Raw genomic sequence first — 18,929 nt, 5'->3', positions numbered from 1 at the left:
GGGAATATCCTAGTTACCTGTCTAAAAAAATAACGCACCTGCTCACCTGCCTCTGAAGAAGACCACGCCCATCAGTTTCTTGACTGACAACTTTAGAAAATATGACCACACCCCTCCCGTGTTTGACTGACTTCAGAAAATATGACCGCCGCGCCCACATGCTGCGGGTTAGTGAGTTTCTTGTCAGATCGTATTAATAAATGTAGGCCTACGTGTATTGAAGTACTTTTTCTTTAAAACATTGCTGCTGTAACGTATGAACATATTGAAGGGAATGTAGTTAACACCATAAAGTACTCAGGTTTGCAAAGTGTTGAGGGTTTTGTACAGGGAGGTTAATATATAAACCGCGTTCACGGAAGCTGACATTCAACAAACAGACCTTTATCAGAGTGAACTTTGCTCTCTCTCGTTTTATTGCTGTTCTGCAGGCTAAACAACCTCATCGAACATTCAGATGTATGGGTGACTAAAGATTGACAGACGTTTTAAAACTATAGCGCCATCAAGAGGGAAAAACTTATTCAAAAAGAATAAATAATGATCCAAACAACGACCTGGATGGATGAAAATTCTAAAGCACAAATATACCTAAAATTAATTAATCAACACACAGATATGGAGTGTGTTTACATTTAACCCTCTGGTGAAACCCTCAACATTTTTTCAATAAAATGAATGGGTTTAGTCTTTGTAACTTGAAATGTAGCCTTTAAAAATGTTTTTATTAATTTATTCATAAATCTTGAATGCCTTGGAGCTTACTGACTTGTTTTTTAAATTAAGACACTTTGCAAATTACTCTTTTTAAAAAGTAAAAACCCATCTTATTGAAATATTGAGTAGCATTTTTCAGTTATTCCCATACGATTCTAATTTTTAAAAAATTTGATATTTTGTAAATTACTGTTAAGTAAAGAAAATGCAACAAATTTTATTTGTTTGATTTGTTTATTATATATTTTTGTAAACATCAATGCTTTGGAAAACAAACTTAAGTTTGATATCTTTTAAATAACACTTGTCAGATTATTGCTTTTAATAATTGCTTTAATGTTATTGTAATTATAATTTAAAAGAAATAAATTATTTATTTTCCAAAGCATGTTTTACACTCTAAAATGTACTATTACTTCAGGACAATTTAAGCTTTGGAATCAGGTGCATTGTTATTCAAAATAAACATAAAATGTGAATATTTTTGGTTGCAAATGAACAAACAGCACCAGAGGGTTATTAAGTGACTTAAATTTGGCTTAAGGTCTCTGGAATATCCTAGAAAATAATACAATGAACCTTGTGATCTATAAATAACAATTACAAAACTGTGCAGAATATCTTTTTCTCTCTGAAGGGGTTTTCTGAGGATGGGACGGGGGTCACCAGCGGGTCTTCCTTTGCATGAGATTCACAGTAAGCCATCAGTTCAGCTGCTGCTTTAGAGACCTGAGCAAAGATATACAAGGCAACATTAACCTACAGTATACATCCACAAATAACTACACTTTTTTCATATTTTTAACTTTACTTTGTGTGTAATGTCGCTGTTTGAGTATGTATTTTCTTTTACAGAATTCACTGCTTAATCTTTTTTACCACAAATTGCTTTTAAAGGCTACAATCAGGTTCTTCTTGGGATTAGGACATTTTGGACCATAAAACTGACATAAATCTCAATCTTGGGTAAGTTAGTTACTTTCATTTACCCCTGAAATAATTGAAAGTAATTTATAATGGGTTGTAATTAATTTAGTTTTATTTCATTTAAAGGGAAATTAATAGCTTTTGTAGTTACTGAATTATTAATTACAAAGAACAAAAAATACCAGAATTTGTTATTTTTTATAAGTAATTTTTTTCCCTTTTTTGAGCGAATGAATGAACGTGTTTGCTTGAATTTTTATACTGAAATTTCGCATAACCAGGGGTTCAGGTGATTCGACAGACCCACCCCCACTGACAAAGTCCAGAATTTGGCCCCTATAAGCTCATTTGTCCAATTTCTGACATTATGCCATGCATCATAAATTGTGAAAATAACTGATTAAAAAAAGCTGTAAGACAAATTAAAATTTTAATTATTCAAATTAACAAATTCTGACTGAGGAAATGAGCTGGTCAGTTTTTGTTTACCTACAGGCTACAGTTTTTTAATGTTTTTTTTTTACATTTCTTTTTTTAATGATGCATGATAATAAATTTGTATTTGAAAAATATTTTTTTTATATTTCTTTATTTCAAATTAAAAATTCTAATTTCATAGCATTATTTTTTTAACTGTACTAACTTCCAGTTTAAACACGCGTATAATAAACACTTGTTATAAAATACTATGGTAAGTACTTTGACAAAATTGTAGAAAATATTTTTGTTTTGCATCAAAAAGTGTGGTTATGATCACCATCCGACAAGCTAATCCAGCAAAGATTATTGCTTAAAATGTCACTAAAATGCAGAATTTGAATCTCAAAATTTAACAGAAATTGAGTAGAATAGCTGCAAAATGCTCCACTTATTGAGAAAAAAGAATCACCCCTTTCAGTAGGCTGGCTATGGGCCTGTACATGCCAATTACTTCTCAATTGAGGATTCTGTCTGCTTAATATCTGCAGAAACTGCTTTTTCAACAGACATTTAACCGACTATGAAACTTTGCAAGTACATTTCAACTTACACTAACCCTAACTCCAGCCTAACTGTTTACTTATTCACTATAATCTAATGAGAATTAGTTGGCATGTAGATGCAATGTAACTTAAATCAACAAAATGCATTAAAGGGACCATCAAAATAAAGTGATAACGGTCCCACTTTATATTAAGTGTCCCTAACTACTATGTACTTACATCAAAAAAATAAATACAATGTACTTACTGTGTTTATAATGTATTTGAGAACACTTGTGGTGCTTTTGAGTTGGAATAGAGGTTGGGTTATGGCAGGTTTGGCGGCATGGGTAGGTTTAAGGGTAGGTTAAGGTGTAAGGGATGGTCAACAGTGTATTTACAAAATGTAATTACAAAAGTTAATTACAGATGTAAATACATACATGCATTTAATCAAGCACAAGTACATAGTAAATACGTATTTACACAATAAGTAGATTGTAACAAACTTTTAATGTAAGTACTCTTCCTATATAAGTACTTATTAGTTAAGGCCACTTAATATAAAGTGGGACCGTGCTAACAATTAATTGACTGAATTAACCCTCCTGTCATGTTCACCTCCCGTCCCTTACTATAATGTTCCCAGTCAAAATTGACCGGCCCATTATAACTGCTCTTATATTAGCACAAATACATTTTTCAAAACCAAATTTTTATTTAACATTCTTTAGCTATGAACAGTGTCTCATGTTTATCATGAATTTATAACACTAGACATAAAATGACTGCAGTGAAAATACAAATTGTGAGTGAGTTGGGGTAGTTTACATACTGTACACCACCCCACCCCAACTCACTTACTCACTCACTCACTCACTCACTCACTCACTCACTCACTCACTCACTCACTCACTCACTCACTCACTCACTCACTCACTCACTCACTCACTCACTCACTCGCTCACTCTCTTACTCACTATTTGTATTTTCACTGCAGTTATTTTGGGGATGTTTTCTGTCTGATGGAAGAATATTGCATATTGAATGGGAAGGATACCCATTCATTTCCTATGGCGGTCACTTTTGGCACTCAAAAGTCAATGAAAGAGGTGATCATCACTTTTATATGTTCTAATGCATAGTGTGGAAGATATCAGAGGTCCTTGAAGCAATCAGATATAAAACACAATATTTTAGAGTGTTTTTTTATTTGTAAATTGGTCAGATTTGACCCGAACACAGACAGGAAGGTTAAATAAATAAATGAAACACATGAAAATATAAGGAAGGAATATGATATAATAAAATAAAACAAACACAAATAAGCTAAAATCATTTTTTTTAAATGAATTGTGCTTTTTTTCGCCTTCTTTTTAAAGTCTCTTACCATCATCCGATCAATATTAACCTCCAATTTCAACTGCTCCACTGTTTTTCGTGCATCTGCAATTTTTGCCATGTTATTAGACATCCTGTTCGTTTGTAGAGACCAAATTAACCCTGCAGGAATAAAGAAAAACAAAGCCCAGGTGAGTCCAGCTAAACGCACCTGCTTAGATAAGAGCTCAACAATGCTTGAGTTCCCTAAGAAGAAAAAAGCAGTGGCTCCTCGAGGCTATTAAACACATCTCTGTTGCAGAGACGCAGTAATTGTTTTTGCTGGGTCTCAGCTGGTCGTGTTTTGCGTGAGGCTCAGTGGGAGAGGAGTGCAAAAACCCTCTGGAGAGCACCATTAATCTGCTTATTAATATGAACTCATAGAATCTGCTCCACACTTTAACATAATTCTACATTAAAGCTCTTTTTATAGTTCAAACAAAAACTAATTGATAACTCTGTTTATTTAATACATTTTTCTGCCATAGTTTATCCACCATCAACTTGTTCCATACCAGTTTGAGTTTATTTTCTTCTGTTGAACACTAAAGAAGATTTAGTAGAAAGAAGACAGAGAAGAAGAGTTATTTTATCATGTAAGTCAATGGCTACTTGTTTCCAACGTTCTTCAAAATATCTTTTTTTATTCAACAGAAAAAAGAAACTCAGCTCAAAAAAATCCTGATGCTTTAACCCAACATTGAGTCAAATATGCATAAAACTTGAGTAAAATATGACCCAACATTGGGTTAAACCAATCCAGTTTCTTATACTGGAACCACCTGAGGTTAAATAAATGAGTAAATCATAAATTTTTGAGTGGTAAAAAATTACTTTAAGTTACTTTTAGCTTACTATATAGATTTAATTTTGTTCTATTGACATTTTGGAATAATTTAAACATTTGTTTCATATATGTGAGCATCATTTACATACAGTAGATTTACCACTGATATTATAATGTGAACATCTAAACAATATTAAAATGTGGATCATGCATTGCATTCAACAGTATAATAAAAGTGTTATAACACCACAAGTTTGTTATTAAAAATTTACTAACACATTTTTAGGCAAACTTCATAAAACAACTACATAGTATATATTTAATGCTGCCTCTTCTTATGTCTCTGTAACTCACCGCAGGTTTCCCCGTGATAATGGTAGTGGCTGCTCTTGTCTTGTTATGGCTGGTTGCTTGTTGTCCTCATCACGACCTGCAGGACTGAATGAAGAGATGGTAAGAAGTGCAGGGATGGAAAAGCTGCCTCTGCTCATAATTAGCTTTTATTCCGCCCCCATATTGGGCTGAAGGGGCAAGTCTCAGGAATCATGGGGTGTGACCTTCAGCTCAATGTCTCACTCATGACTGATACCTGCCACCATCAGCAGCACAGCTGAGCCTTGTGAGCATTTTAAATGCAGATTAAAGTGTCCAAACATTCATTTAACCTAAAAAAATATATATAAAATTAAATAAATATATCTCATTATTCAGATATATTTATTTAAAAATGAAACAAAATACATCTTCTGACCTGTACTTGTTCAAATACATAAAAGGATAGATGATCCGTTGTTAAAAATGTGTTGTTGGCAAATAGGTAATGCAGTTTTATAAAAGTTTAAAGTGACAAATATCCATATTTTGGGGCTGCACCATAAACAATAAATAGTATTTGTTGCACTAACATTTTAAGCTGTGTCTTCTCTAACTTATTCTAAAATAGTATGATCTTTTTTGAAAAAAAAGTACATTTTGACACAGAATTTTTTATTTATTTATTTATTTATTTATTTATTTATTTATTTATTTATTTATTTATTTATTTATTTATTCATTTATTCATTCATACATTTATTATGACTTTTGAAATATCATTCATTTATTCATTTATTCATTTATTATTTTTATATTTTTATTTCATTTTTTATCCATTCATTTATTAATTCATTTATTTATTATGACTTTTGAAATAATATTTATTTATTGTATTTTATTTTATTTATTTATTCATTCATTCATTTATTCATTCATTCATTCATTCATTCATTCATTCATTCATCTATTCATTCATTTATTATGACTTTTGAAATAATATTTACTAATTTTTTTAATTAATTAATATATTTATTTATTTATTCATGCATTCATTCATTCATCTATTCATTTGTTATGACTTAAAATTTAATTTGTTTATTTATTCATCTATTATTTTAGTATTTTTTCTTTAATATATTAAATAGTTTATTTTTACACACACACACACACACACACACACACACACACACACACACACACACACACACACACACACACACACATATATATATTGAATTATTCATTCATTCATTCATTTATTTATTATGGCTTAAAGTATAGTTTTTTATTTATCATTTTACTAATTTGTTTTTTATTTCATTTATTTATTTTAGCTTAGCTTAGCTTAGCTTAGTTATTTACAAAGCAGATTAACATGCCCCACTTTAGGACAGTGATGACAGTGTTTCTGGTCTCTTCATTAATAACTGGTGAGCGGCTGCTTGTTGAGCTTCACTGCAGGTGTTCAATGCTCTTCTCCAGGGCTTTAATGTCAAGCGCCTCATTAGCAGCTGTTTTCACACATCACTTATTGATCCACAACTATAGCGCAGATGTGAAAAATGATGCTAAATCAAGCCCTGAATTACACTGTATTGAAAATTCACTGAACAATGAGCTTCAGCATTTAAATATTTAATCACAGCACTGGAGGTTCATTCAAAGAGAGAAGGGAAAGAAAACTGCTTATTTCATGTTTGACATCTATTAATATGCAGCAATGTCACTCTTCCAGCCTCTAAAAATACATTGCTTTGTGTCTGTTATGGCTTTAGTTTTGGCAAGATTTTTAGATATATTTGTCAAGATATTTAGATAAGCATCAAATAACTGGTTGTTATAAAATGTTTGAGCACATTTCTAAAATGTATGAATGTTCTTAAAATGTTATTAATTTGTTTGACAGTAAAAACTATATAAAAAAATACACTACCTGCCAAAAGTCTTGTCGCCTTTTCGGATTAGCAAACAATAACTTGACTTCTAGTTGATCATTTGGTATCAGAAGTGGCTTAAATGAAAGGCAAAGGCCTCTAGATTACACTTATTTTACCAAAATAAAATATGAGCATGCCTTGATTTTTAATGATTTAATTAGGACAGGAAGGTCTGACTTTTCTTAGACAAAAGCCTTGTCACTTCAGAAATAACGGACATTATAGAAAATAAAGTCATAGTGCTGTGGAAAAACTATTAATATTGTGTATTAATATTGTATATTTTCAATGCCTCCTCCATCTTACCCCAGACATGCTCAATAATGTTCTTATCTGGCCACTGGGCTGGCCAATCCTGGAGCACCTTTACCTTCTTTGCTTTCAGTAACTTTGATGTGGAGGCTGAAGTATGAGAAGGAGTGCTATCCTGCTGAAGAATTTGCCCTCTTCTGTGGTTTGTAATGGAATAGGCAGCACAAATGTCTTGATACCTCAGGCTGTTGATGTTGCCATCCACTCTGCAGATCTCTTGCACAAGCCCATACTGAATGTAACCCCAAACCATGATTTTTCCTTCACCAAACTTGACTGATTTCTCTGAGAATCTTGGGTCTATTCGGGTTCCAGTAGGTCTTCTGCAGTATTTGTGATGATTGGGATGCAGTTTAACAGATGATTCATTTGATAAATCTACCCTCTGACACTAGAAACCAAGTTATTATAATTGGGATTGACGACAAGACTTTTGTCAGTTAGTGTAGTTGTACGTACCATTAACTAATTTTGTAGACAAAACCTGATAAGTGTCTGAACAATATCTTGAGCTGTTGGACTGTTGAAATAATATGCATTGTTTTCTAATAATTCAGCGGCCCAGCATAATTTATTCCCTACATATACAGTATTTGTATTGTGTATGCATTTTGTTTTATAGCCCATTGGAAAATTCCCTTTGAAGTTGAATTGCAGAGGTCCTCTGGTATGAGGAAAAAATGGTTGAGGATTTATTTTGAAATGCAAAGGCATGCTTACTGAAAAAATGTAAGACATGTTATGATTTATTATTCTACAAATCTACATGTGATAAAGCAGAAAGACTAAAATCATATTTTATACAAAGTAATTTGGTGATGTTTGATTTACCATGTTTTTACTCTATCACAATCTTATAATTGTGATTTGGTTTGGTTTATTTTTATTTATTTATTTGACTTGCATAATGTGAACAGTTCGAATATGTTTCTAATTTGCAATTATGACAATGCCATTTTTGTGTCTTATTTTTTGCTTGTATTATAAATTAAATCTACATAATTGTTACACAAGTACATTTTTATTCATGTGAACATTTGTGTTTTCATATGTAAGCGTCAGGTCAACTATATGACACTTTGAGCTGTGGATTTGTTTTTAAAACTTTAAGCTTCCCACAGTGTTGTGCATCAGATATTTTTGATACACTGCTCAGCATATACAAGTACACCCCTCACAAATGTATCTTTTAAATTCATATTTTTGACAGGAAGCAATACAATATTATATTTGTGCATATACATTAAATTAGTCAGTACTGCAGCTAAAGCTGGAGATAATCTAACAAAATAAACTACGCTAACGGTCTAAACACTAGTACACCCAAATGTATATATTATAGAAAAATATTAAATACAAATTTAAAAAAAGGAAACAATGAGGAAAAATCAAAAGAAGCAAAAATGGAAAAATTTATTTGGATATTTGTATGTTATAATTTATTTTTGCAGTATTTTTGTTAAATTTAATTGTATTATCTTTCAATTTCTACAAATGTTTGGTGACGAAAATATTATTTTAATAAATATATCTGTTTAATAAATCTGTTTTGTTTAAATGCACCAAAATACATTGTCTATATTCACTGAGAAATGTATAAAAAATATTTATTTTATGAATAGGATGTACTCAGTTATGCTGAGCACTTTATTTACATGTTGTTTTTAAAATTAAAAGTTTGTTGTTGTTGTTGTCACTTTTAAATCTTGACAGACACTTGTGATACTTTTAAAATAAGATTTATTCAATGCATTTAATGCAGTTAAAAATAATCATGCACCAGGTCTTGAATAATTTCGCTTCACCTGTGATATTTTATTCAGTCATTAAGCAGAATTACATTAAGCTGAATTTAAAATTATTTCCAAAAACACAAGGTTAAAGCTGATCTTCTACATTATTGACCTTATACATTAATGTCTTTTGAGTCTCTGTCTTCAGGTCTAGCATGTGCAGTAGTATCCAGAGATGGCGTCATTCCAGTTTCCGAACAGGCCTCTCTTATACTCCTTCAGGTGGTAGGCAGCTCCAGCAGAAAACTTCTTCTTGTCTCCCTTCTTCTTGGATTTGGACCACACCGTCAGCGAGCAGCCACGTCCCACCACCAGAGAGGAAATTCGGTTCTCCCAGACCCATGGCATGATGGGGGTGTCTTCATCAGGATACACATACAGAAAACTGCCAGTGCAGCTCTCATCATAGTAGTAGCTGCTGTGCTCAAACATCTGGGCACAGAGTTTGCTGCCATAGTCGTCTTTCAGTGTGGCATGATCAGGACATGCTGCATTGAGGCCCTCGAGGCACAGAGCCACCAGGAGAAGAGCAATTAGACCCCTCATGTTTTCAGCTTGGTGAGTTAAAAGACAACTTTCAGCCTGACTTATATAGATAGAACTTCTCCATTCAAATGACGTGTGTGAGAAATGTCAGGTTGTCCAACAGACTCTCTGAAGGTCATTTTCTGCTAAATCAGGTGCTACACAAACACTGTTGTTCAAAAAAACATACAATTGTTTTTAACAAAGTAAAATGATAATTATGTATTAAACATATAAAAGTAAATGTATTCATGTAATTGTGTAAATGTAACACACACACACACACAATTGCATGAATACATTTATTTTTTAATGTAATGATAAAATGATAAATCTTAAAGGGCACTTTTAAAAAACAACTTGTCGAAATTAGCCATATGACTTTCTGTCAACAAAAGTTAGAAAGGTGTTAAGGTGCATGTCTTAGATAAAAGAGTAACATGTTACGTGGATTTCCCCACATGTCCAAAGACGTGGTATAGGTGAATTGGGTAAGCTAAAATTGTTAGTACTGTGTGAATAAGTGTGTATGGATGTTTTCCAGTGATGGGTTGCAGCTAGAAGGGCATCTGCTGTGTAAAAACATAAGCTGGCAGTTCATTCTACTGTGGCGACCCCAGATTAATAAAGGCACTAAGCCAAAAAGAAAATGAATGAATGAATGAATGAATGAATGAATGAATGCATTTCTTAAATATGTGAAAGTTCCAAAAATATGATAGAAAAAAGGAAAGAAAAATGCCTTGAACCGATATTGTGATGGAGGGGTTTGAGTGCCAGAAAAATACAAGTAGGCTCTCCCAAGGCTAAAAGGTCCTAGATGACAGGTCAGACTAAGTCTTGAGAACTGTGACGTCATGCAGTATGGTGTCACCCAGGAACAGCTGGTGACCCTACAGCCTTGGGCTTTCCTTATGGAGCATGCATGGGAACATCCTTCTGTGGCCAAACAGCAGGCCAGAGCGCCTTTTTTTTTTTTGGAGACCTGTACTGGAATTCGTTCTGCTGGAGAACCTCAATGCCCACAAGAGAAGCTACAGTGTTGCCTGGAGAGGCATGATTTGGAAAAAGGTCTCTCTAATCTGAATCTGATTGGTGTTTTGTTGTAGCATTTCTGTGCTACTCATTATTTGTCTTTAACAAACACTTTATTTGAGCACAAGGTTGTCTATCCGTGTATATGCACCAGGAAAACATACCCAACCAGTCCATCTACATGTGCTTCATAAACTTGTAGAAGGCATTTGGCCATGTCATTCATAGCATTCTGTGGGTGTTGCTCTGAGAGTATGTGGTTCGGAGGTTCTCTGTTAAGGGCTATTTGGTTCACATTGCCAGCAATCAGTCACTAATGTTCCCAGTGTATGTTGGGTTTTGGCAAATCTGCCCTATGTCACCAGTTCTGTTCATTATTTTTATGAGCAGAACTTCTAAGTGCAATCTAGAGCTGAAGGCAGTCTGGTTCAGGGACCACATGATATATCTGCTATTTGCAAATGATGTTGTCCTGTTGGCTTTATTGGACATGGACTTTAGCATGCACTAGGATGGTTTGCTGGCAAATGTGATATAACAGAGATGAGAATCAGCACTTCCAAGTCTGGGGCCATGGTGCTCGACCAGAAAAGGCTGACTTGCCATCTCCAGGTAGGCAGAAAGTTATTGCCTCCTTCATAGGGTGGCATGGTACACCCTAGAGATAGGGAGAGAAGCTCCCATCACCCTGGAGGAATTCGAAATAGAGCTAATGCACCTCTACATCTAGAAAATCCAGTTGAGGCTCAGGTATCTGTTTTGAATGCCTCTTTGGTGCCTACCTTAGGAGGTGTTGAAAGCTTGTCCCACCAAGAGGAGGCTCAGAATAAGCTGCTGAGACTGCTGCCCCCATGGTCCGGCCCCAGAAAATAGGAAGACAATGATGATGATGGTAATGATAATAGAAATTTCATGTGGCATTGCACAGATTCTCACTAAATCTATAGAAAGTAATGGTCTAGTACAGGGGTGCCCAAACTCAGTCCTGGAGTGTCCTGCAAAATTTAGTTTCAGTCCCAATCAGACAGACCTGGGCTACCTAATCAAGCTCTTGCTAGGCTTTCTTGAAACATCTATGCAGGTGTGTAGAGGCAAGTTGGAGCTAAAACCTGCTGGACACCGACCCTCCAGGACCAAGTTTGGGCACCCCTGGTCTAGTATTTACTATAAAACTAGTGAACTTCACCTATACTTACAAAGAAAAGGCAAGACTGAAATACTTTTTTTGTAAAATGTAATAGTCTGTTTGATTTACTTAATATATTGTTTTTACTTGAGAACTGAAGAAATATGATTGTTTTATTAGTTTTTTTATTAATTAATTAATTATTTGGTGGTACAAAGAAGCTAGAATAGTTTGCCAATTTGCTTTAAAAATGATCTTATCTTATTTCTTGAAGTACACGCCATTATTTCAGGAATGTAAAATCAAAGGTTGGCAGGCATAGCTCTCTCCTGTCGAGGTAGGGTGTAGAGGCTTTCCTGCAAAGATAGAATGGTAACTGATGTCAGATTTAGGCATGGGAGAGAAGCAAGAAACACGCTGCTCGCAGGATGGGAGAAGAAGCAGAACGAGCTTCTTGCTGATTATGGAGTAAGAGCGAGGAGGAAAGTTGCAAGCCATGAGCAGATGGGCAGTGGCTTTGCCACCACTGTTGTCCTGCCAACTGAAAAGTGTTGTGGTAACATCAGAAACAGGGGGCAGACACAGGGGCAGATGTGACCTAACGTTTAGGTCACATGACCTTCAGAGGTGCCTGTTGCACAACCTGGGCAGAGTTTACTGCCATAGTCGTCTTTCAGTGTGGCTTGTTTAGAACATTCTGCATAAAGGCCCTCGAAGCACAAAACCACCAGGAGAAGAGCGATCAGATCCTTCATGTTTTCAGTGTAGTGTGTAAAAACACTCAAGGAAGATTGGGAACCACCTGATAACATCAGCTTGTGGCTAAAAGCTATGGTTGCATAGTGGAGTAACCGAAGGAAGCACCAAAATAAGCGTATGTCATGTTTATAGTAATAATAATACAGTAAACATGTAATCTAGTACAGTATAGTATTATAATAAACATGTAATCTATATAATGTTCGCGTAAGTGCATGTGTGTTTGTGGAAAAAAAAAATTTCTTGGGTTGGGTTGTTTTCAGGGTCCCACTTCATTGTAAGTTTCCTTAACTACTTACATTTAAATTAATCACTTGGTACAATGCACTTATTGTGTACATACTTGTTTTAACATTCTAATTATATTTTTAAAATAGTTTGCAAGTACACTTGTAATTAATTTCTGTAATTGTATTTATAATTACACTATTGACCCACCGCTTACACCTTAACCCACTCTTAAACATATACTAATACCGCAAAACCTTACCTGTATCCCAATCCAATAGCACTTAAAGTGTTTTTATTTACAATATGAACACAAAAATTACACTGTGCTCAATTTTTGATGCAAGTACCTAGTAGTTAATTGCCACTTAATTTAAAGTGGGACCACTTTTGGTTTAATTTTTCAGGTGAGCTAAATGTCACTTTTAGAGCACTTTTTAGATGATTTGTCTGACACCTAAAGTTCCCCACAGTGTTGTGCAGTTTATTTATTTTTATATTTACATGTTCAAATAAGGTTTACTGAAATAAAAGCAGCAGTTAAATAAAAAAAAATATTAAGAATCTCTTTAATATTCCACTGATGTTGTTTTTTTTTTGATTGATCGAACTTTAAAGGTTTACTTTTTAATCTTCACAGTCACGTATGTTGCTTAAATAATAAGATTTAGTCAATGCTTTTAAAGCATTAAAAAGGAATCATGCTCCAGGTCTTGAATATTTCTGCATCATGTTCTTGCAAACATGTGATGTTTAATTCATTTGCAGTCATTAAACAGAAATACAGTGAGCTGAATTTATAATTGTATTTGAAAACACAAGGTTACAGCTGTTCTCTTGTATCACTGGTGTTATAGATTTATATCTTTTGAGTCTCTGTCTTCAGGTCTAGCATGTGCAGTAGTATCCAGAGATGGCATCATTCCAGGTTCCAAACAGGCCTCTCTTATACTCCTTCAGGTGGTAGGCGGCCCCAGCAGAAAACTTCTTCTTGTCTCCCTCCTTCTTGGATTTGGACCACACCGTCAGCGAGCAGCCGCGTCTCACTACCAGAGAGGAAATGCGGTCGTCCCACACCTTTGGGATGATGGGGGTGTCTTCATTAGGATACACATTCAGAAAACTGCCAGTGCAGCTCTCATCATAGTAGTAGCTGCTGTGCTCAAACATCTGGGCGCAGAGTTTGCTGTCATAGTCGTCTTTCAGTGTGGCTTGATCAGGACATGCTGCATTGAGACCTTCGAGGCACAGAGCCACCAGGAGAAGAGCAATCAGACCCCTCATGTTTTCAGTTTGGTGAGTAAAATGACATCTCTCAGCCTTACTTTTATAGATAGAACTTCTCCATTCAAATGACGTGTGTGAGAAATGTCAGGTTGTCCAACAGACTCTCTGAAGGTCATTTTCTGTTAAATAAAATATTTGGTAATTTCAAAAAATTTGTTTCTGAGCATAAATATGGGTTTTAATTATAGCATGCATGTACATAAATTCCAACATAACATTCAAATTACTATATGCTGTTTATAATTGAAAGTGCAGGTCATTTTAACTAATGTGGGCACATGGCCACCCCATGTCTAACAGGGCAAACAATTATGTAATAACTTGTGGAAATCTGATATATGCAGTGACTTTCAGTCAATAAATAATCAAATGTACAACATAAGTGGGAAAAATGTGTCTTGCAAATTTTTTTTTTTTTTTGTACTTTGGAAAAAAACAGACACAGGGGCAGATGCGGCTTAACATGACCTTCAGAGGTGCCTGTTGGACAACGTGAGAAGAGTTTACTGCCATAGTCGTCTTTCAGTGTATCTTGTTCTGAACATTCTACATAGAGGCCCTCGGAGCAAAGAGCCACCAGGAGAAGAGCGATCAGATTCTTTATGTTTGCAGTGTAGTGTGTAAAAAGACATATTTCAGCAGTTGACATAGATAGAACTTAGCACCTCACAGTAAATGTACTGCATAATTAGTAAAAAATTTAATAGTGTCTGGATGCAGCCTTTATGATGCAAGCTGAGACTGCATCACTCAGCGATGCACTGTCAGACACAATGCACTCAATGGAGCGAGTGACGTCACTGGTAGGGGTAGGGTTAGGGGTGGGGTTAGGTGAGCCCATTAAAAAGCATTGGATGCAGCCCAGATTGCACTGCAGGTCTGCATCCAGACCCCTCTCAAAAAAAGGAAAGACAATGAATTTAAATAAACATTCTAAAGCCGAAAGACTGAAATTGTATTTTGTAAAAGGTTTTTACTCGAAAACAGGACAATGTATTTGTGTTATACCCAGCGTTGTAAAGTAACTAATTACAAATACTCAAATGACTGTAATTGAGTAGTTTTTCACAGGAATTGTAATTTACTGAGTAGCTTTAAAAATGTGTGCTTTTACTGTCCCTTCAGTACATTTTTATTGCAGTATGTGTACTTTTACTCCACTACTTTCCTTCAACCTGCAGTCACTACTTTATTTTTTCTTGTCTATGGGGATTAGAAAAATCAGTCCTGTGGTTTCTGTCCAATCAAATTGCATATATTATGTACATTGCATCATAATGAACATCCTCAAGACATGGCTTATTTATAATTGCAGCAAACTGTTTGAAAGCATTAAAAAATGTCCAAGAAGATGTTCAAAATCTTTACACGCATTGACTCAGAGACTGTTTAGATGTATGTGACTGATGACGGATGTTTACTGTATAATAACCGTGACTGAAATGGCCTTAAACATCCAGCAGGCACAAAACGTCAACATGGTGTCAGATTGACATTGTACCACAGTGTTGTGGGGACGTTGCATTTTGTTTGAAAATGAAAGTCAGGTTGACGTTAGAACTCAACGTCAGGCCAACGTCAATGTTCAACGTCCAACCTAAAACCAACCAAATATCACGTCTAATGATGTTACCGCTTGACATTTTGTGGACATTACCACTATGACGTCTTCAGATGTTGGATTTTGGTTGCCATACCAGATGAATAAATGTCTGTATTTGACATCAATATGATTTTTTATTAAAATGTTGGCTCGACAATAGATTTTGGTCACTTTTCAACAGCCTAAAAAAGACATCAAAACAACGTTGACCTTAGGCGCTGGTTAGGCATTGAATTTTGGTCACCTGACATAAACCTAAATCTAATCTAATATTAACATCCTATGACTTTGTATGCGTGCTGGGCAATAACTAGATGCACTACAGAATGTTACGTTTACACACACATGCACAAATTACATGTAAATGCATCAGCTTTTAACAGCGTAATACTCACTACTCTTGAGTAATATTTACAGATACTTTTACTCTACTTGCACTACATTTTTAGACAAGTAATGGTACTTTTACTTGAGTATGATTTTTCTGTACTCTTTCGACCACTAGTTATACCTTGTTTTGTAGTATAAATAATTCCATAAACAGTGGTAATTTGGGTTTTTGTATGTTTTTTTCTATTTAATTTTTCAAGACAATTAATTAGACTCTTAGATGTGGAGATTTTCAATTCAATTCAATTCAATTCAGCTTTATTTGTATAGCGCTTTTACAATGTAGATTGTGTCAAAGCAGCTTCACATAAATGGTCATAGTAACTGGAACAGTGTGGTTCAGGTTTTAGTGTTTTAGTGTTTAAGTTCAGTTCAGTTTAGCTCTGTTCAGTGTGATTTAATCATTACTGAGAGTTCAAACACTGAAGAGCAAATTCATCGATGCGTAGCTCTACCAATCCTGAACCATGCGAGGCAGTGGCGACAGCGGAGAGGGAAAAAAAACTTCACCTGATGGGAGTGAAGAAAAAAAACCTTGAGAGAACCAGACTCAGTTGGGCACGACCATTTTCATTTCTCCGCTGGCCAAAAAGTCTTGTGCAGAACTTCATTCGCCGTGGTTTATGCTGGAAGATGGCCTCAATGAAGACTCGTCTGTCCCTGGAGCGTCGCTGGAATCAGACTCATGTTCTCCACTCCCCACGACCATCAGCGCAGCAGCAGCTCAGGATATGGCCTGGTCCCGGATATGGAATCCTTGGTATCATCACGTCGCTGGTCTTGGATCCAATCAGTGACTCCGCCTAATCTGAGGACCTCGGGATGAGTATCCCCAGGTGAAAATAGAGAATAAAGAGAATAATTAGCGTAGCTGCTGTTCATAGTGTATATAAGCAAGATGTAGAAGCCAGTGTGGAACCCGCTAGGTGATGCATTGAGTGTATGCTTTACTAAACAGATAGGTCTTTAATCTAGTTTTGAACTGGGAGAGTGTGTCTGAGCCTCGGACATTACCAGGAAGGCTATTCCAGAGTGTAGGAGCCATGAAAGAGAAGGCTCGACCTCCTTTACTTGATTTTGCTATTCTAGGTACTACCAGAAGCCCTGAATTTTGAGATCTTAAAGAGCGAGTTGGTTCGTAGCGAGACAGAAGGTTGGTTAGATAAACAGGAGCTAGATTATTTAGAGCTTTATAGGTGAGAAGTAATATTTTAAATTCAATACGAAATTTAACAGGCAGCCAGTGTAAGGAGGATAAAATTGGGGTTATATGATCATATTTTCTAGACCTGGTCAGAACTCTGGCTGCTGCATTTTGTACTAATTGAAGTTTGTTAATAGAGGATGCTGGGCAGCCAGCAAATAGAGCATTTTATTTAATGTTAACTTAAAATTTACATTTTCACATAAGCTTTATGGAAATGAAAGCAGGGATCAAAATGAATAGAACTGAAGACACCATAAAACATCCTTTTTAAGGTCAATATATTGTTGTGTAATGTGCATGACCCTGTCAAATAAATACATTCAAACTCACTGCAATTCTGTTTTTTTTTATCTATCTTAAGAGGTTCCATTTTAAAACTTGATAATCACGTTTGACATGTTGCTTCAGTGCATTTATTGAAATAAAAAGGAATTATGCACCAGGTCTTGAATATTTCTGCTTTACATTCTTGCAAACATGTGATGTTTAATTCAATTAATTAAACAGAAATATAGTAAGCTGAAATTATAATTGTGTCTGAAAACACAGGATTACAGCTGTTCTCTTGTGTCCCTGACCTTATACATTAATGTTTTTGAGTCTCTGTTTTTAGGTCTAGCATGTGCAGTAAAATCCAGAGATGGCGTCATTCCAGTTTCCGAACAGGCCTCTCTTCACTTCTTTCAGGTGGTAGACAACACCAGCAAGAAACTTCCTTTTGTTTCCCTTCTTCTTGGATTTGGACCATACTGTCAGTGAGCAGCCGCGTCTCACCACCAAAGAGGATACATGGTTCTCCCAGGTCTTTGGCATGATGGGGGTGTCTTCATCAGGATACACATTCAGAAAACTGCCAGTGCAGCTCTCGTCATAGTAGTAGCTGCTGTGCTCAAACATCTGGGCACAGAGTTTGCTGCCATGGTCGTCTTTCAGTGTGGCATGATCAGGACATGCTGCGTTGAGGCCCTCGAGGCACAGAGCCACCAGGAGAAGAGCAATCAGACCCCTCATGTTTTCAGTGTGGTGCATAAAATGACATCTCTCAGCCTTACTTATATAGATAGAGATCTACATATAGATGACGTATGTGAGAATCGTCAGGTTGTCCAGCAGGCTTTCTGAAGGTCATTTTTCTGTTAAATAAGCTACTCCACACACTGTTAAAAACTGCAAATTATGTATTTATTATATTAAAATATTAGTTAAGTACTAAGTATGTACAAATAAATTTATATAATATATCTATCTATATATTCAAAATATCTTTGGCAATTTCTTTCAAATATATCCGATCAAACTGTTTTTTCCAGTACCTTCTAAATAAAATGTATGCATCATTCAAAAGACGGTATCTTTTTGTATGCTCTGCTTTTAATTGAACATGCAGGTATTTTAAACTAACACACAGGTGCATGGCCACATGTCTTCAGAGGCAGACTCTCATGTAACAACTTATGGAAACCAGCCATATGACTGACTTTCATTCAATAAATAGAAGTGGGGAAAAGTGCATGTCTTAGAACGTTTGGATTTTTATTATAGTTTGAAACAAATAAACAGACAAATACCAACAGGGAACTTGTAATAAAGTTATGAATTAAGGTACTTCCAGTAACATTAATAAAACATTTGTTCAGAA

The 18,929-nt window shown here is 35.2% G+C and overlaps 2 protein-coding genes, 1 long non-coding RNA gene and 1 pseudogene across 3 annotated transcripts; all 4 read right to left on the bottom strand.

Moving 5' to 3' along the window:
* Positions 1–393: 393 nt before the first annotated feature.
* Positions 394–5,273, bottom strand: gng8 (guanine nucleotide binding protein (G protein), gamma 8). Its single transcript, NM_001177743.2, is given in 3 exon segments — positions 394–1,446; positions 3,997–4,109; positions 5,128–5,273. Coding segments are annotated over 2 exon segments (213 nt in total). The 5' UTR covers positions 4,081–4,109; positions 5,128–5,273; the 3' UTR covers positions 394–1,317.
* Positions 5,274–9,060: 3,787 nt separating this feature from the next.
* sycn.2 (syncollin, tandem duplicate 2) lies at positions 9,061–9,694 on the bottom strand. The gene is given in 1 exon segment (NR_015620.1): positions 9,061–9,694. It is a non-coding gene; the product is annotated as a syncollin, tandem duplicate 2 (long non-coding RNA).
* Positions 9,695–13,516: 3,822 nt separating this feature from the next.
* sycn.1 (syncollin, tandem duplicate 1) lies at positions 13,517–16,093 on the bottom strand. Its single transcript, XM_087301358.1, has one exon. It carries the CDS (start codon positions 14,085–14,087, stop codon positions 13,692–13,694), a length of 396 nt encoding a protein of 131 aa, XP_087157484.1. The 5' UTR covers positions 14,088–16,093; the 3' UTR covers positions 13,517–13,691.
* Positions 16,094–17,458: 1,365 nt separating this feature from the next.
* On the bottom strand, positions 17,459–18,334 carry LOC147838838 (syncollin pseudogene; annotated as a pseudogene).
* Positions 18,335–18,929: the final 595 nt, after the last annotated feature.

The sequence above is a fragment of the Danio rerio genome, chromosome 21 (genome assembly GCF_052040795.2).
Source record: "Danio rerio strain M-AB ecotype USA chromosome 21, GRCz13ab, whole genome shotgun sequence".
Classification (NCBI taxonomy): Eukaryota; Metazoa; Chordata; class Actinopteri; order Cypriniformes; family Danionidae; genus Danio; species Danio rerio.
This window is presented reverse-complemented; position numbering and strand designations above follow the sequence as displayed.